Source organism: Bos mutus, chromosome 10 (genome assembly GCF_027580195.1).
Source record: "Bos mutus isolate GX-2022 chromosome 10, NWIPB_WYAK_1.1, whole genome shotgun sequence".
Taxonomy (NCBI): domain Eukaryota; kingdom Metazoa; phylum Chordata; class Mammalia; order Artiodactyla; family Bovidae; genus Bos; species Bos mutus.
The window spans coordinates 50,901,796-50,922,055 of NC_091626.1; the positions used below are offsets into that span (position 1 = coordinate 50,901,796).

Sequence of the window (20,260 nt, forward strand, 5' to 3'; positions counted from 1 at the left end):
GAAACCCTGGCTCGGGGCATGGTGCCGGCAGTGAAGAGCAATCGACAAATTTGGTGTGGAGTTTGGTGGATGTTAGTCACAGCCTCTGAGGAATGAAGGGTAACTTCCAAAGTTGGTTTGAGTACTCCAATGGGCAAGTGCACAGAGGTGTCATTTACTGAGTTGAAGGCTGGAAGGAAGGATAATGCTACAGAGAAAAATCAAGTTACCTTCACACACCATGATCTCCAACCAAACTTCCTTATACAGAGCCACATTTTCCTAGCTCCTTGACTATTCGAAAATAACAGCTCTCTACTTAAAATGCTCTTCTTCCTCCCTTTTCCTCCACCAATGACTACAGCAACCTATCTCTCAAAACTGCCTCTAAAATTCCCGATTACCACCCATCCCATTTATCCCCTAGACTGAATAATGTATTCCTCTAGACTTCCCGGAATGTTATTTCTACTTCTTTTAAGGAATGTTAATACTTATACCTTGTATTAAATTTTGGAGAAGGAAATGGCAACCCACTCCAGTATCCTTGCCTGGAGAATCCCATGGACAACAGCCTGGTGGGCTCGTCCATGGGGCTGCAGAGTCGGACATGATTGAGCGACTCACACATACACACATTTAAAAAAACAGTTGACTCTTAAACAACATGGGTTTGAATTGCACAGGACCAGTTCTAGGTGGAATTTTTCACTAAATATGTACTACACTACTACACACGCGAGGTTGGTTGAATCCATGGATATGTAACAACGGATAAGGGGGGCAGAGTGTAAAGTTATATACAAATTTTCAACCACTCCCAGAGTTGCCAGACAAGTGTATGTACATACAATTTCTCAGGTTGTCTCCTAAACCTTCCTGACAGTACTGTACTTGAGTGTTTTATACATGAGGTAGAAAAGACTCAATCTGCAAATATTTCATGTTAATCTAAATTACAAAGTCTCTACCAATATAAATTAGACTGCCAGGAACTCATAAACAAACATTATTTAAACCAAAACAAAATTAAAGACTATAATAGTCAAATTCTTTCTGAATATCATAGTAGCTGAAATCTAAAGGGATCAACTTCAGAAAATATACCAAAAAATAATTTAACACTTAAATGAGACAAAAACAGCAAATAAAATCGATACTAGGTAGACATTTATTTTTTGTGTATTTTACAAGTTTAATTTTGGAAGGGCTACTTGACAAATTTCAGCATTAACTGCCAACTCTATAGACATGTTCAACAAAAAAAGGCATTTACTTTTGGCCCTTTTAATACAGGCAAGTGTCCTATTGCATCACAAATAAGAGATGCTGTAAAAGATCAGAGGGCATATTAAAGAAATTGGATTTTTCTTTCAAATGCTGTTTAGTTGATAAATAACATAATACAAACATAATGGTGTGACCCATCAGTGATTTCCAGAATAAAACCCATAGGCCTACCTACTTTAAAAGGCAGGAACTAGTGAAAGTTATTAAAATCAGCATTTTTATCCTTAGATTATCAATCTCAGAATGAAACTTCTTTGATCCCAATTTTACAAGGTATGGTGTGGTGTGTCAGGGGGAGAAGGGATAAGGTGGGAGAAGGGACATGGGGGAAGGCTGGCAGTGCATGCTGAATTGCAGAAGTAGGACAGTGGCTCAAAGCTGTCACTTCCAGATAAGGATAGTGTTTTAGAAAATTTTAAATGGGTCTATAGTTGTGGTATATTGGGGAGAATATCAAAGGACTGATAATTTATCAAAAATCATTTACTGAAGGCCATCAGGGGGCTTAAGAGATAAGCAGGGATGGAAATGGGGGAGAAGTGAAGGAAAATGAGGTGGAAAAGGAAAATGAAAAATGAAGAAATGTGTCTGAATGTTGGGGAAACATAGAAAGGCCACCAGGGAAACTCTTTGTTGCCACTCAGACATGCCCTTCCTACAGGATACCTGCCCCTGAATCACCAGAGTTTGGGGCACAATTCAAGTAGAGCTCACATTTCAGTGTTGATGAGACTTCACTAATTTGGACTGAGAAAGAATACCTGTCTGATTTAGTAAAAAGTATCAATAAACATTTAGAGGTATAGTTCTGTTACATCAAATAAAATGAGGAACAAATTCCAAGTGAAGTAAGAACAAATACAGGCCTTGATGAACAGTTAAAATGTTTTTTTAGGTGAGCAGCACAAGAATATTGAGTAACTTGTAAAGAGACTGCAAACATGCGCCTTCCAGTTCATCCAAACAATCCAACAATTCTATCCCAACATGCCAATAACTAGAATTGTTTTACTCAGATACAGTCTTTAAAAATGAAATGTTTCTAAGAACTGTACTATCAAATAGGAGCTACTGGACATGAAACAGGTAATTTATTTTAGCTGGTTTTCATTTAAGTATTTTTCTCCAACTTGTTTATGCCAACATACATTTACAATAAGGACAATGATTTAAATTGGTCATTTCTCAAACCACAATTCTGAAACCATAGAAATGTTTGATGAAGCCCATCTTATTCAAAAATCTTCACTCAAGCAATGGTGACACAGCCTGCAACTATACCTTCAATAAACTGAGCTAAGAAGCAGAACAGAAATATAAAAATGTATGACCTCTATCCCAAGCACCAATAATGGAGACTAAGCAATTACTTAAACCTACAAGTCCTACATGACCGGTCTCTCCTGATGGAAAATCCTGAGATTTCAATCATTGTGACTTTACAGAAGGCAGGCTGGTTTAATGAGGAAACTTACTTTTAATAAAAAGACAACAATATTTTATTTTGGGCACTTACTCAGTATTTCACAGATCCTCAACAAGTTTTGAGGTAGGTTAATATTAGTATTTATTTTACAAACTAAAACTCAGGCAGAGATTACATCACTTATTGCAAACCATAGCAGGAGTCCTACTATAACCAAGAATAACATGGTTTTCCAGATTAATCTGATGTGTGTGAATTTAACAGTGACAGCTTGCAAGTAGTCATTAAAAACAAAACCCAAACCCCACTAGGTATTACAGAAATTCTACTTTGGGTATTTTGTAATTCGTAAATCAATCCTATAATGATTATACATGCTTTTGAATAACCTACTTACTCTCATTACAAATCTATTTATGTATAACTAAACCTTATAATTGAAGAAGGAAATGGCAACCCACTCTAGTACTCTTGCCTGGAAAATCCTATGGACAGAGGAGCCTGACAGGCTATAGTCCATGGGGCCACAAGAGTTGGACACAACTTAGGGGCTAAAACTAAAACCACCAATCCTTATAGTAACAAATTAGCGCATTACTGATTTTGTTGTTCTCTTCTTTTGGGGTGGGTGGAGCAGGAAGATAATCAGCCAGCTTTCCCCAGAGTGCAGGGCAGCCTTTAGGTGCAGGCGCTATGCTCAGCGCACCATCTATGGTGATTTGGGATCAAAGGAAATCAAGTATCTAATGAAGCCAAGATCCAGAAAAGATGCCTGGACCCAAAAGAGGTGGAGGCCCTGCACAAGTCAAAGAAGAAAAACGCACTATCATCTCAGGTTACAGATCCTCTACGTCATGCTACAGCGTCACAACTTAGGGGAAGAGCTCTTAAAAGAGCAGTAGATTTGTCCCAGCAGTCTGTTAATTAAAGTTCTTACTAACTAGACAAACCACACATACAATTAATTTACATTTTATTAAAATGACATCTATAGAAGCAAAATATCTAAATATGTATTATCTGTTCCACCTATCACGTAAATTGCTCTGTCACAAGTCTAATTCACTTAGCTTATTATTATTACTTGAAATTCAGCTCATTCTGACTAGATTCCTGGGCCAATCTTCTCAAATACTTGTTTTATTATAAATTTCCTTTTATTTAAACAATTGTCAGTTAGTAATAACACAGGATTAAGAGTGGTTAATTAACAACTGGGAAATTATAAGGAAAATATAATTATTGGGTTAGAAAATACAGCACTCAGCAGAGCAAATTTCAAGAGTGAACATACGTACACTTATGTTTCTGAACAGGCTGAATCGCACAGCCCAACACAATGTGAGTCAAAGAAGCAAAAAAAAAGAAGGGAGGGGCCACAAGAGGCAAAGTATTTTATTCTAGTGTCCCCTAAATTGACTGTGGAAGTAAAAAGTTTCTACATTAAAAAAGTTTATATAAATTATATGAACAGTAATTTTCATAAAAGTCAAAATGAAACGTTCTGCATAGGACAAAAGATATGCCTAAGCAACATACCATATTTGCACAAGGCCACTGAATGTCATGGGTACTGCTAACAAATGAAAAAGCTTAAGTCTACGGCAGACTGAGCAAAGATTTCAGTTTGGTATTCTATAACCCCAAGACTATAAACTACTCTTACTATACAAAAGCTCTAATGACATACAGAGTTTTTTGTAGGAACTCTTGTGCTTCTGGTTGGCACATTTCTACTCTTTAATATGTGAAAGTAACACAGACAGTTGTGAGAGGTTGTGCAAAACTACTGTATTTACAAAAATGGCACAAAAGTGAATTCAACAGTCGATGCACATGCACACTTCATTCACATCTTCAATGACAAAAGGTATTCTGAACACTATAGAACTGAATAAGAATACTAGCTTCAACAGCAGCTGTTAAGCAATAGAGTCACATAAGTTACACCAGAATGGGCAAATATTGCCCAAGTAAAATTCTATTGTTAAAGCCGAAACAGATTTAAGGCCATTCACGTTCAAGCACAGGATACAAATCTTTTGGAGCCCCATTTATTTGTGTTTGAAATATGTGACCTCTCTTCTAACTTGTGGTCTTAAACTTCTGTTTACAAAACTAAAAAAAGGAAAATCCAGAAGAAACCAACAGTAGAGGTTATATTAAATAAGAGTAACATACAAAGCTATAATTAAGATGAATTAAAGAAAGCCAACATTTAAACTGCAAAACTTGTTAGTTACTTGTTGGATCCAGCCCTACACTAGGAGTTAGGTAATATATACAATTATTTTCAAGTAGATTACTTTATGTTGCTCTAACATGTTCTTTTCATCAGTGCACTGTTAAACTAATCAAAAACTCTACACATGTATATTCCCTTAAAATAGCAGCACAAACTACCGCTACCTGCAAAGCCATCACTCTCAAATGACACAGGGAGTAAAAGGAAATAAAAAGCAGAGGAGTAACATATTAAGGAGAAATAATGGGCATTAGAAGATTCATGCAGTTCAGCTCTTTTTAATCAGCCAGCCAGTTTGCTAGCAACAAGAGATGGTTTCCGTTGAGGAAGGTCCTGTGGAGTGGGAATGTGGTCACCAGTGACCTCTGTCTTATCCGGGGTTGCAGTAGGAAGTTGCTTGTTCTTCATTTTTGCTTTAGCCATGTTGTAATCCCCAGAATCAAAATATTTTTGCTACAAGGGAAAAAAAGAAGAATTCAGACTAGAGTTTAAAAAGTTTTTATGCAATTACACTCATTTAAGATATAAACGTGACTCTATACTGTCAATATAAAATAAGCCTAAAGTTTAGAAAAAAGCAAATATCAATTACATGAAATAGCTATGTCTCTACAGTGAATTCTGTCAGTCAGGCAAGAACACCTTCTTCAGGCTTACTTACATCATTCTAGTTCCAGTATGGAACCCTCAAGATTAACATCAACTTCCAAATCAATCTATTGGGAGTGAATAGCCCTGGACTTAAGAATGGGAGGCAAGCCTTTCATTTACTAATGTAAACACCTAGGTTAAATTCTTATTTAAATGATTTTGGGGAAAAACACACACATACAACTCACTAACTTATATTTGGGATGTGCCACCCACCTTCAATCAAGCTTACAATTATGAAAACTATTCATAGATGCTGGTACTCTGTCAACTAAAATGAACTTTTCTGTAAGGATTTAAACCATTTATTTGAATTTAAGCAGTTCACTAAAATTAAATTTAAGGTTCAAATATAAATGCTAGGGTAATCGAAGAAATAAACTGAATAGAAATTATCACTTAAAATACACAACCCTATTCTATACCACCATTTTTCACCTAAGCCACTAGGTATAACAATCACTCTTTTTAGTTGGAGAGATGAATAGGTGAACACCATACCGTTTTATCACTGAAATAGAAATTCTGGAGCTAAAGATCAACCTTAATATAGACAATCTACATAAACTGGTGTGTTCCAAAGTAAAAACAGGTGAATTTGCCAGGTTCCGACTTTTCACCTATCGTGTTTGGCTTGCCTTTACTGAACGCCTGCTATACTATACAAGGCACTATGTGAATCATGAAGAGACATAAAAATGGACAACAGCCACCTAAATCCACTATTATACTGTCTTAAATACACAAGATGCTGTGGTTACTCAGAGCCCACAGCATAGGCAAGAAGAATCATCCAGATATGAGATGAGGACCTGGACAAAGGGTGAAAAATATAAATACTCTTTTTGAGATTTCAGAGATAACTCAAGTGGTAAATGGAGGAAATAGGAAATCACAGCTTAGTTTAAGGTTGTTCAGTAGCCTAAAAAAAGATTTCATGAGCTGCCTTCCTCCAGGGACTATTCTTTTATAAGCACCTAACATTAGGCCAAGAGACAAAGAGTAGGAAACTCGGACCAGGAAGATTTGCTGCAGCTTCATTTCTGCATGTTTTAAAATGTGTGTAGTGTGGGGGGCAGGATAAATTGTGAGACTGGGACTGATAATAGTATACACATTACTATAGAATAGATAACTAACAAATAAGAACCTGCTGTATAGCACAAGGAACTTCACTTAATACTCTGTAATGGCCTAAATGGGAAAAGAATCTAAAAAAAAAAAAAAAAATGGATAAGTTATATGTGTAATTCACTTTGCTATACACATGAAACTAACACAGCATTATAAATCAACAATACTCCAATAAAAATTAAAAATATAATAAAATGAATGCAGTGAAAAAAAAAGAATCCCAGAATTTCTGATGTACTATATATTACATTAGTGAGCTACTTAAGAGTTTAGTAGCCTCTAAAGGAGAAAGCAGCCTGCCAAATTTTTTAGAGTCAAAAGCACAAAATGAGAAATTTAACACACAGTGCAAATTTTAGGCAGATTTTCTCCAATGTAGTAAAGTCAGTTTCTAATAATAGCTATTCTAGGTGGCTCAGATGGTAAAGCGTCTGTCTACAATGAGGGAGACCCGGGTTTCGATCCCTGGGTCGGGAAGATCCCTGGAGGAGGAAATGACAGCCCACTCCAGTACTACTGCCTGGAAAATCCCATGGATGGAGTAGGGTGATAGGCTACAGTCCATGGGGTCGCAAAGAGTCAGACACGATTGAGCGATTCCACTTGCACTTATAGTAACCAAAGATTCATCTTAAGGGGCTCTCACTTAACTGATCAGGCTACTTTGCTTGAGATAAAGGAATTAAATTTATGTAGTATGGCTAGAAAAAAACTAAAATCGATCGAAGTTTCTCATATGGGAAAAGAAACAGTTCAAGATGACAACATCACATGTCTTTAACAATTTTTAAATTTTGCTTTTAAGTGGGGGAAAAAAAACCCAACATATTCTGTATCATCTTACTTTTTAAGAGCCTTCTCCCACTCCCAATTTAAGGGCCATACTTACAACCATATTTATAACTGCACTGACATGAATGGATCACCTAAGTGATAGTATTTATTTAAGGTCATGTTTCTTAAAATTGGATCCTCAGTTTTTTGGGACCTCACAAACTCCACAAACATAAAAAACATGGGACAGACTGCTGCTTGATATCCCTCACATCTCATATTGTTTAAAGCCTAAAAATAGGTATCTGAGTAACGCGGAGTACGTAAAACAGAAAGAAACTTAATATAAATGATATGCAACTGACCTTCTCGAATGAGTGAGAAACTGGTTAAAGATACTAAGACAATCTGCAAGTTTGCTACTGCAACAGAAGAAAACTAAAATCATGTGACCAGATATTTTCTGAAAAATAAAAATCTTTTAACATAGTAAGAAATGATATAGTTGAATATAAGATTTGGCTTCTCTAAAAGTGCTTATTCACTGACATTTTGGTAAAATACAAAATTTTTCTAGAGCTCCCTTCTCAAATTCTACATAATTATTTCTTGATTTAAGTGGCATTTTCTTACTGACAACTATTTACATCTATAACACCAACTCCAAGATACAATGTATATAAATTCTAACTTGAAAATACTAAAAAGTCATAAATAGTTGAAGCTAGAGAAAAATGACAAAGACAACAGCCTGAACGTTGGAAGAAAGCTTGTTGGTATAAGTTGTGTTGAAAATTAGCAAAGGAAAATAAAGCTTCCTAAACACTAATTACCAGTTAAACCCTAAATTCAAATAGTAATTTAACAATCAAAGATTATTATATAATTCATATTAAAACCACATCTGGTGGTATCATTTCACAATGAGACTTGGCACAAATACATTTTACAAAGAATGTAGAATATGTCTCCCATTCTGCTTTTTTCTAGGTATCCCCTGTATTATGGTCTTTATAATTATACTTTTTAAAATTACAGTTAAAGCTACTAATACAAAGAAATAATTGTTCTAATTTACATTTCATTGATTTTTATCCTGTATAAACATTTTTTTCTGTGTTTTAATAATAATACTTCCTCTGTTAAAATCCTTTATCTAGGGCATCTTAATGTTTTCCTTGTATATTTGAAAAACTATTTTATGCGTTACAAATACTATTATTTTTGTAATGATTTTCCCATCAAATTACTTTTCACAGAACAAGGATTTTATTTTTAAATTGTTATAATTCTTCCTTGTCATCCTATTTTTCAAAGCTGTGAATGGCATTCTTTCATGCTATATAAAAATGCCACTCTATATTTTGCCACTTTTAAAATTTTCTTTTCGTAGAAAGACAATTAGTGTGTGGTATCACTTATATGTAGAATTAAAATCATCAAACTCACAGAAAACAGAGTAGAACAGTGGTTGCCAGGGGATGAATGGTAGGGGAAATAACTGTTAATGGGTGCAAACTTTTAATTATAAGATGAGTAAGTTCCAGGGATCTAAAAAATGGACAGCATGGTCACTCCAGTTAACAATACTGGATTATATACTTAAGTAGAGCTTTAATGTTCTCACCGTAACAAGAAGAAAATGGTAATTACGTGAGGTGAAAGATGTTAGTTAACCTCACTATGTTACATATTTCATGGTATGTACATGTATCAAATTATCACACTACGCCTTTAACTTACATAATGTTACGTATCAATTATAACTCAATAAAGCCAGAAAAAATATTCTCTTGAAATTTGATTTGAGAAAATAATCCACATATAACTAGAGTCAACATGTAAGTGCACACACACATATCTGGTAGTAAGGTACAGAGGTATAAATACAGACACCTATTCCACAGCCTCTTTCAGCACAGAGTTCACAGGGTGTAAACAGCTGAAGATTTACATATGAGAACTTACCCCTTTCTGCAATCGTTTCCTTAAAAAATCGGAACCTCCAGGCTTTTGTCCCAGATGAGGATACCTTGCTTTTAATTTTGCTTCTTCAGCTTTCTCTGGACTAGTCACTTTATCTTCCATTTCCTGAAATAATTTTAAATAAATTACTTCTGTATTACAATTCAGTTATATTAGATAATTCCACCTTTTAAATATCTGGATTCTGACTTTTGTTGTCGAATGCCAAATAATGCAGCATCTGACTAAGAAACCAAGCACAGAGGCTTTAAAAATCTGCCTTGTTTTTCAAATGATCCATGTGATAGTTCTATTATAGCTGTGATGCACCCCACACACTGGATAAAAATACCAAGATAGCTCAGCTCTGAAGTCTTGCTTGCCATTACTTTCCAGTCATGTATAATACATTTATAGTTATTCACCTTCTATGGAATGCAGCAGCTCTCTGCCCATATTTAGAGAACTACCTTAATAATGTTAAAATGAAAAAAATCTTTTTGATCTGTTTATTCAAAATCATGTTTAATTGGAAGCTCTGAGATTCTTTAATAGAAATTAATAGCAGCTTACTTATCTGATACATTTTCCTTGAATCACTCAATGCATAAGACTCTGTTATTTTTAAAGGAGAGAAACACCATCTGTCAATCTTTAGATTCTATTGCCTAATTTCTCCCCACATTTAATGGCAAACACTGTTCATGCCAAAGATCCTATTCTTTAATGTACTGAAAATACGTTTTCTGTTCAAGGACTATCAATATTTTAAAGACCATTCACTTTTAACACTAGTCAAGACATAGCCCTCTTTCTTCCCAAGAATGATACATTTGTTGTTTGTTTTTGGCCATGCCACACAGCATGTGGAATCTTAGTTCCCCACGAGGGATAAAACCCTCGACCCCTGGGGTGGAACCATGAAGTCTTAATCACTGGACTGTTGGGGCAATCCCCTGAAATGGTATTTTACAGGAAAGCAGTGTCTACCACTTCATGGCAAGTAGTGCAGAAGAAAGAATGAACAAAAATAGCACTGCCAAGATAGGGGAGGCTCAAGGCACACTTTCTAGCTAATGGATCATTTCTGCACACCAGCTCAGCAAAATCACACACCTCTGTATATCTTGATTCTTCTAGGCTATTTATGAAGTCAAAAAGCAGAAAAGCTATCCATAAATATGCCAAGCCTACTGATCTTAGAAAGCAGCAAGTAATCATATTAATCTAGGAACTGAAGAAACAACTTCATGTAATTTTTGCATATATCTTCCTTAAAAGTATATTCATATGTTTTATAATCAACTTTATAGATTGTCAATATTTTTTTTCACCTGTGAAAACTTCCTCATGCACTGTTACCTCTTCTCATTTTTAGTCTTGGAGGATTTTGAGAATACAGATGCTGCTGTCAAATATATCCTTTCTCTGGGGCTTCTTTTATGTGTATGCTTCCTTCTGTTTCAAGTGTTCTATTCTCTAGAAGCTGCCATTTCATGCATCTACATGCTTTGATTTTCATTCTTTTTACAGAGGTCACATCATTCATTCACTTGATGTATGTGTGCCCAGCCAGAGACTCAAAATAGTATCAGTGATTCTGCCAGTCATTCTCTTCAAAAAGGGTAGCTCAAGTGTGAGATGTGTGATGTAAACCTGCTATTCCCATGAGTCTCAATCCCAGAGTATGTCTCTTTCAGAGTGTAAGCATATCAACATACTGTTTATCATTCTAGTGTTTCAAAACTCAGCCCATACAAAAGGAGTCAACTACCTCAGCTGGCAATCAGCTGAAGAACCAGCTCAGTCATCTGTTTAAACACTAGACAAAAAAGTGACCTGAAAATTGACGTGGGACTGTCTTCAATATGTGATCATGACTCTACCAGTGTTATTTAACGGTGATTTTAGTTATATGGATTTTTGCCTTATCATCAGATAAGCTGGAGACATTAAGTAAGTATAACAGAGTAGTCACCACAGAGGCTTCACTTTGCTATTATGGCCCCAAGGTATTCATAGTGGTTAATTTAGAAGTGGACTTGGGAGGGACCTACTCTAGGGTTCCACTGTACAATGGCTTTTTAGATAGGTTGAAGCTAAATTTGGAAACTGGTTGAAAAGGACTCCAACCTGATTACAGCCCAAGCACCTTCAAATTAAAGGATGTTAACAGAATCCTACATTTCCATTAAAACCATCCAGCTTTCTTGGGCCTGGGAAATGAGAGCTCTCCACTTCTTTATCAGTTCTCTATATCTAAGAAATAGTCTTTAATTTTCCCTAGTTTCCCACGTGTATTCAGGTTTCCCCGTTTTATACACACAGGAAAAAAGTTGTACACAATATGCCATTTTATCTGGCATTCCCATATTTTAATAAGAATACATTTATGCATATACTTACATATAATATCCAATTAAATGAAACAGCTCAATTAAGTTGAAACAGTTAACAGTTTACTATTGAAAAATACTTTGGGGAAAATAGCACCTACAGCTCAAAATATTTAGATTTACAATTAATCTGTAATGTGTCCTAGAAAAACAAAGCAATTCTTGAACTTTCTTTCCCAACATACAGCACAATGGCAAGTGCCTGCTAGCTGCAACTTTGTGGTTGGATTCAGAATTTTAGCTACATTTAATACCAAGAAGGTGCAAGATGTGACCAAAGTTACATTTTTAAAATACAGTCAATACCAATCAAAACATCTACAATACTTTTAAAGGATCATACAGAAACATTCTTAAACCTTTGGCAGATGTAGACAGTTTCAGGGCTTATTAATAAGCAAGTTCAAATGCTTGGGTGTTCACCAACGTTTTGACATAGGTCCAGACTTGCTTGTGGAGAATTAAGAACACATCTGGTAGTGGACTGTATCCGTGGACACTGAGCCCACACTTACCCTTCTCTAAACACTCTTCTGAATCACAACAGAAGCCTGAAAGCACATTTCCCAGACCGAATTCCTTTAAGAGTCTGTCAGTGGAACCTATATCAGATTAAAAGGCATTTTCTTCCTGGTAATGCCACACACATGCAGACAGCAGCAGCTCCTGTGTGTTCTGCAGAAGGGCATTAAGCTCACGATCAGGAGCTATGGTAGCCGCTACATGAGATGCGGGCTCAAGGACACTGGGTTCAGAATAGTGCTCACTCTCACAGGGTCAAAAGTTTTTTGTAATTCCTCACTTCTGGAAACATCATTTTCCCCTCTTTTGCAACTCTAACCTTGTAACCTAATCCCCTAAACCATATCCCTTTCTGTTTGATATACCCTCAGTGATTTCTGTTCTCCAGAGGACACTAACTGATAAAAAATCAGGTAAAATGAGCAATTTATTGAAATATTTCCTACAAAGTACTTATGTAATATAAGACAGGAAATAATGCAAAGTATAGAAGAATGTATGTAAATTGCCAATTATACCAAGTATGTATGGTAAACTGCCAAGTAAAATTAAGGCAATAAAACTGTTGTATAACTTTTGCTACTACTATTACCAAAAAAAAGGTCACCTTGCCTCCAGGATGGTCCTGGCAGAATTGTGGGTGACTGGGGTGTACACAGGGGTAACGAGGAGAAGTGACCTGAGAGCCTACTCCAGATGCCTGACTTTGATTCCTATAAAACCCCATCAATATCTGGAGCCTGGAGATGTCTGATGTGAATACTTCATTTCACAGTGATTTAAAATACAAAAAGCTGTAATAGATATTAAAAGAGTTGGGGCAATTTATCCTTACAATCATATTAAAAAATACAAAAGACAAAATTTGGTGTGATTGCATTTCTAGACATCCTTCAAAGGAATTTTTGAGCATTTATTCCAGCTAGAATGAAAATACATCCCTCAAAAACTTTGAGATAAACAAGGAAATATCAAACAAACTGGTATATATGCATGTATACTGAGTCAGTTTTCTAATTTTCCCTAGCTTTATTGAGATATAATTAACGGATTCATTTTTCTGATTTTAAGAGCTTAATATGTGAGGCTAAAAAAGGACAGAGTAAAAAAATATATGTTTTTAAAGTATTCTGTGTCTCATTTAGAAAAAGATTTATGATACTAATTTTACAATTCGTTTAGTTAAGGATGCTTGATAAATTTCAGGGGGAATAAATTTAATAACAGAACTGAAGTATAAAACTTCCAAACTAACAGTGGGGGTAAAATGGAAGAAGAAAATCGATCAATCGACAAAAAGAGGGGAGGACAAGAAAGGAGAAAAAAGGCCAAAAAGCTTTATTAGGGATACAGAGGATCTAATGTTCATGCCTCTAATTTCAAAAAAGCATCAAAATATATAAATCAGTCAGATGATAGGGAGCAAATGACAAGACTACCAGCATAGGAAATTTCCACACCTCTTCCTCATACAGATAGGTGAGAAAGACAAAGCAGTCAAGGTACAGACCACAATCCAACTACAATTCAGAAGTTAAAAGTCAATTATTTCAAAATTATTTCCCTGTCATTTTGAAACTAAAATACATTACTAAATAATTCATGGTTTAAAAAGGAATAATAGGAATATAACAAATACTTGGAGCTCACTGATAATAAAAATTCTACACATACCCAAGTTGCAAAATACAAGTGTCTAAGGACTTAAAGAAAACTAAAACTCAATGAGCTAGGTCTAACTTAAGAAGTTAAGACAAAGAACGGAACCCAAAGAAAACAGGAGAAAATAAAAAACAGAAATTAATGAAATACAGATACAACAAAAAGAATCAACAGAGAGGAAATGACAAGCTTAACCAAGAAGAAAGTATTCTTAAAAATTCAAATCTGGTTTCAAAACTTTACTCTCCAGGAAGCCTTTGTGCGTCACAGAAATTTTACTACTCTAAAGAAACAGACACTAGAATGAGTGACTGCATTTATCTAAGTAGTTTCTATATGCTGATAATAGCTTTGGGGGGAGGGGCAGAAGAAGCATCATTAGAATTTTGAAACTTCCATTCTAACCTATGAACTAGGAAAGAGAAATCCAGGATATCGCAACAGATAAATGCTTATGATGTACAAAAATACAAAAATTTAAGAACAATATTTTAAGTGATAGTTAAGTCTCTTGACAAGTAACATATGCCCCCAAATAATCCTTGTCATAACACTCTACAACTCACACAGAGCCTAACATTTACTAATGTGAGGCACTTACATTTTTGTGAACTATTCCATTGAAATACTTTAGCTATCCTTTTTATAAGTAGCAGGGGCATAAGGTATAAACACACAAACATATGTACACACAAACATATATTCAAATAATTAAGGATTATTTTATTGTCTGTCATGGAACTGACAGCAAGTTTGAATGATTATTACCACTCTTTGGCCCTGAGCAGGGAAGTTACATAGCAACATCAGCAAATAAAAATCTGACCACTTTGAACAAATTCTTTATCTGCTCAACAGTATGTTCACTGATGCACTGATTAATGAAAGCCAACAAATCCTTTGGTATACTGTCAGGAAGGTACTAATACTGTTATCAACCTCTATGGAAAAACTCTGGAGTTCTACCAAGTCATTGCTGCTTGCCCAGTGCCTGGTATTTATTTAATGGATGCCCAATAAAAGTCTACTGAATGAACAAATACAATATATTCCAAATGGTTTTTAGAAGTTAAGAAACTTTTCAAAACTTTTCTGAGATTTACCTCTAGATTGCTAAGAATTAATGGCTGTACACAAACCAGAGTAGCAGGCTGTGCTCCTAACTGAATGTATCTTGAGCCTTTTGCTTACCAAAGGTACTGTCAAAAACAGTCTCAGAAAACGCCAATATTAACCAGTTTTTTTAAAAACTTGGAAAATGGGAAGGCAATTTATATTCACTCTTTACTGATGACATAATGAAATAATTTAAACAATATTTCTCTTCCTCTTTCACCACTCACAAAAGCACCACGCATGCCTTTTATTTATTTTGGCCACACTGCTCGACATGCAGGATGATTCCTGGACCGGGGACTGAACCTGGGCCTCCACTGTGAAAGCTCGGAATCCTAACCACTAATCCACCAGGAACTCCCTGGTTTTCTTTAAAATTAACAGTAATCTTTTTTTTTTGGCCACAAGGCAGGTGGAATCTTAGATCCCTGACTAGGGATCAAACCCACACCCCCAGCATTGGAATTGGGCAGTCTTAACCACTGGACTGCCAGGGAAGTCGCCCAGCATACCTTTTAAACTGTCAAAAATATTTGAGTTAGCCTTTTCCAAGACATCTTACTAACTTAACTTGATGAATATTATAATAGAAACTGTTTTCTAGAGAATCTGCTATTAAGATCTTCTTTTAAAAAATTAAAAGCCACCGTGTGTGTACATGCTAAGTCTAAGTCACTCCAGTTGTCTCAGACTCTGTGCAACCCTATGAACTACAGCCTGCCAGGCTCCTCTGTCCATGGGATTCTTCAGGCAAGAATACTGGAGTGGGTTGTCATGCTCTGATCCTGTGGATCTTTCCAACCCAGGGATCGAACCCTTGTCTCTTAGGTCTCCTGCAGTGGCAGGTGGGTCCTTTACCACTAGAGCCACCTGGGAAGCCCTAAAAGCCACTATATATATACACACATACATATATATATATATATGAAGATCTATATATAAAACATTCCTCTACTTTCATTCAGATTTAACTGGGTCTAAGCTAAGGTTTTTTACATTACCATGGTCTAGCCTCTCTTTTTTTTTAACTGCAGTACTAGCAGTGCCATTTGTATAGTCATAGTGCTTTGACAATGTGTTCAACCGGAAAGTGTGGAAAAAAATTTATTTAACCAACATTTTCAGAACAATGCCAGATGCTATGCTAGGGGGCATGGGAGAAAAGTTAAATAAAGGAGGGGCCCAAGCTTAAGATGCTCACTACAGAATTACCTGTTTTAAATCTCCACATGCCCCTTCTTACCCCCAGGATCAGACTGCATGCCTGTCTCAGCTTAGTGTTACTCAAAAGTGGATGACTGATGGATCCATGAGGTCTCTGCTAGTATGTTTTGATTTCACATCACTGATAATGTAAAGAACAATATAAGCATATTCTAGGGTATCTGAATCGCCATCTTACATTTAAGCACCTCTGTGGTGCTTTGTCAGAGCTTTCATTTACAACTCCATTTGTCCAGGATAATGAAAAAAGAATAGAGCTTAATTTAAAATGTAAATGAGGTACCTAAGACCACACAGCCTACTCTTACAAAAGGAGAATTGAGGGATCATATGGTCCAAGGGAGTGTTAACTTGCCAAACTCAAAAATCTCCTGCACTTTAACAACTGCTACCATATTCTCCATATACTAGAAATTCAGTTTCAGCAAAAACAACATGCCACACTGAATTAATAATTCAAATTAGATAGTGACTCCATGCCAGGCTCATCTCTTGATTTTAATTTTTCAGAGGCAATAGGCTAACATACCATAAAACTATAAAAATATTTTAGCTGACTTACTCTGGCTTTAATTGAAAGGTCATTTGGGTACACAGACAATAATCTAATTTTTTTTAGGTCATCTAACTATTCTTCCAAAGAGAAGAAACAGGTGATTTGGCCCACAGGAGCACAGAAGTGACTCTGCACATTCTCCTGTTTAGGGACGGGACCCATGCTACGGGCACTTAACATCTACAGCCAAACCTTAATTCAAGAAGAGACACTATTATATTACTAACACATTGGCGTTAGTGACAACAGCCCTAAAAACGAGGACCTGAATTAAAATTTTAATGTAGACACAAAAAGAAAACATTCAGGATAGCCTTAATCTTGTTAAGAGACATAATATTAGGCTGTCCCAAGTGAATCAAGACTCCACGCTTTAACAACATACTAGCAAATCTCATAAAGGAAAATTACATAGCACATTACTGTACATCAGCAGTTGAAAATGGGGTTGATTTAGTGTTTAAGACAAGACATCAGGGATATGGCTTGACCATTTTATTTGGATTCCTAAATCCTAAAGAAATAATGAACACCATGATAAATGATCGCAATCTTATGATATATATACTTCTCTTTATTTTCCCCCTAAGTTCAATTTTTATCAAAGTGTGAAAAATACCCAACAAAGTTTTCATTGGACTATTCTCGAATAAAGTAGTGACTTGGCCTATTATTTACGCTGTCTTTTTTCCTCCAGTTACTTTACAAGTAATATCATAACAAAACCATCCAATTCAGGAAAAGTTAATATGGTAAAGAACATATGGAATGGGTTTAGAACACTAATCAAATTTCCAGCCTGATTAGGGGCATGGCTGTAACCTTAAGCAGAAGTCCTTACAAAATGCAAGTATTAGACCAAATCCTATTTATGATAACGCCCTCTGATTCTTTAAACAATTACGGTGGAAGAAGCAAGCGCTAGCCTATACAAATATAAAGCCTTTATGTTCGTAATTTGAATCACACAGATCCGTGGCACATTTCTCTACACCAGCAAGATATTACAAGTGAATTTACAAAATGTCCCCATGTTTTCACACAAAAAAAGTGATCAATTAAATTGGTTAAAAAGAAAAAAATAAATTCCAATTTTTAGTCATATGCGAATCCCACTGGCTCACATTTCTAACCACACGTTGCGCCAAAAGCACTAAGTTACCCAGCGCATTTAAGCCTCACAACAGTATCAAGCAAGGACTTACTATTATTTTACAGATGAGGAGACTAAAGCCAGAAGAGTTCAGCAACTGACCAAGGTTACATGGCCAACGATGACTGGATCTGAAATTCCAACCTAGGTCTAAGTCACCGCCCAAACAGGAGATACCGCCTTTGAAGTGAAGAGCACGCAGACAATACAAGTAGTTGAAGTTAGTTATTCGAGGGAAAAACAAGGGTTCCTAGGTCAGCAGCCCATGGGAAACCTTAGGCTCCACAAGGTTCAAGGCTCTAATGAAAAGATGGGTGGTTAAAGAAAACCCCGAGACACCGAGGCGTCAAAAGGCACATTCCAAACGCGGACAATACTCAATTCGGCACCAGGCCAGCTAACTACACGAGCTCCTGCGGACCGCCGACTAGGGAGTGCCGGGCCTGCCCAGGGGAGGGGCAGAGCGGGGCCACCCGCTCTGCACCGGCGCCGGGCTGGCTTCGGCCGCGCCCCTCGGCTCCAGGGGGGACCAGGCCGCCGCCAGGCCCGGGTTCCCGGCAGAGACGGCTCCCTGGCCCGCTACGCGCGCACACTCACCTTCTGCTCCTCCGCGGACGCTGCCTCGGGGACTTCCGCAGACATACTGCTCCCTCTACGGACGAGAGGCCGAGAAGAGAAGCGATTACCGGGTGGCCGAGGCCGCCCGACCACCGCGCCGTCGCAGGCCCACCCGCCTCCCGCCTCCCGCCTCCCGCCAGCTCCCCGAGCGCCCGCCCGGGCCGCCTCCTCCCCCGAAAATGGCCGCCGCCTTATGACGACACGCAGGCCCGCCGCACTCGGCGGGCGGCCACCACGGCGGCCCGCCGCCGCCCCGCCGTCTCTCCCGCGCCGCGCCCTCGCCTACCTTACTCCGCTTCTCCAGTTCTGCGACGCCCAAGCACTTCCTTCTTGCCTTCAAAGGTCGCGGCTCGCGCCTAACCTCACATCCGTCTGCCTAATGCTTCCTGGGAACTGTAGTTTAAACGTGTAACTGCCTCTCCTCGCCCCGCCTGCCTATTCTGGTCCCTTCCTTTGGATCCAAGAACCTGCCTATTTCCACTTCCCCAGACTCGCTGAGTCCCGGATTCCTCTTACCTCTCTGCGCCGTGCCCACACAGAATTTCGGGCGCCCCAAAGCTCTGTGCTTCACAAGTCTTTCCCTACTCTGCCTTGCCTCAGTTCGGTTCAGTCGCTCAGTCGTTTCTGCCCCTTTGCGACCCCATGGACTGCAACACGCCAGGCCTCCCTGTCCATCACCAACTCCCGAGGTTTACCCAAACTCACGTCCGTTGAGTCGGTGATGCCATCCAACCATCTCATCCTCTTTCATCCCCTTCTCCTCCCGCCTTCAATCCTTCCCAGTTTTAGGGTTTTTTCAAATGAGTCAGTTCTTTGCATCAAGTGGCCAAAGTATTGGAGTTTCAGCTTCAACATCAGTCCTTCCAATGAATTTTCAGGACTGATTTCCTTTAGGATGGACTGGATGGATCTCCTTGCAGGCCAAAGGACTCTCAAGAGTCTTCTCCAGCACCAAAGTTCAAAAGCATCATTCTTTGCCGCTCAGCTTTCTTTATAGTGCAACTCTCACATCCTTACATGACTTACTGGAAAAACCATAGCCTTGACTAGATGGACCTTTGTTAGCGAAGTAATGTCTACGATTTTTAATATGCTATCTAGGTTGGTCATAACTTTTCTTACAAGGAGTAAGCGCCTTTTAATTTCATGGCTGAAGTCACCATCTGCAGTGATTTTGGAGCCCCCCGAAAATAAAGTTTCTCACTGTTTTCCATCTATTTGCCATGAAGTGATGGGACCGGATGCCATGATCTTAGTTTTCTGAATGTTGAGTTTCAACGAACTTTTTCACTCTCCTTGTTCATTTTCATCAAGAGGCTCTTTAGTTCTTCCACTTTCTGCCATAAGGGTGGTGTCATCTGCATGCATCTGCGGTTACTGATATTTCTCCCAGCAATCTTGATTCCAGCTTGTGCTTCATCCAGCCCAGCGTTTCTCATGATGTACTCCGCATATAAGTTAAATAAGTAGGGTGACAATATACAGCCTTGATGTACTTCTTTCCTGATTTGGCACCAGCCTGTTGTTCCATGTCCAGTTCTAACTATTG

The 20,260-nt window shown here is 37.6% G+C and overlaps 1 protein-coding gene across 2 annotated transcripts; it reads right to left on the reverse strand.

Annotated features, from left to right (window-relative positions):
- Nucleotides 1-1,127: 1,127 nt before the first annotated feature.
- Nucleotides 1,128-18,846, reverse strand: ARPP19 (cAMP regulated phosphoprotein 19). Of its 2 annotated transcripts, none has more exons than XM_070377912.1 (3): nucleotides 18,691-18,846; nucleotides 9,468-9,590; nucleotides 1,128-5,393 (listed from the first exon to the last, which is right to left on the reverse strand). In XM_070377912.1, exons 1-3 carry the CDS (start codon nucleotides 18,733-18,735, stop codon nucleotides 5,223-5,225), a joined length of 339 nt encoding a protein of 112 aa, XP_070234013.1. In that variant the 5' UTR covers nucleotides 18,736-18,846; the 3' UTR covers nucleotides 1,128-5,222. The 2 variants fall into 2 exon arrangements, with proteins under 2 accessions (XP_070234013.1, XP_005909734.1); XM_005909672.3 differs by lacking the exon at nucleotides 18,691-18,846 and adding an exon at nucleotides 18,146-18,359.
- Between the last annotated feature and the right edge of the window lie 1,414 nt (nucleotides 18,847-20,260).

What these genes read in the sequence shown, in the direction of transcription:
- ARPP19 (XM_070377912.1), bottom strand. Translation starts at nt 18,735, where the DNA reads ATGTCTGCGGAAGTCCCCGAGGCAGCGTCCGCGGAGGAGCAGAAG. An exon ending in CGTCCGCGGAGGAGCAGAAG is followed by an intron (nt 9,591 to 18,690) that starts GTGAGTGTGCGC and finishes AAATTATTTCAG; the next exon opens with GAAATGGAAGATAAAGTGAC. An exon ending in GGAAACGATTGCAGAAAGGG is followed by an intron (nt 5,394 to 9,467) that starts GTAAGTTCTCAT and finishes TTTCCCTTGTAG; the next exon opens with CAAAAATATTTTGATTCTGG.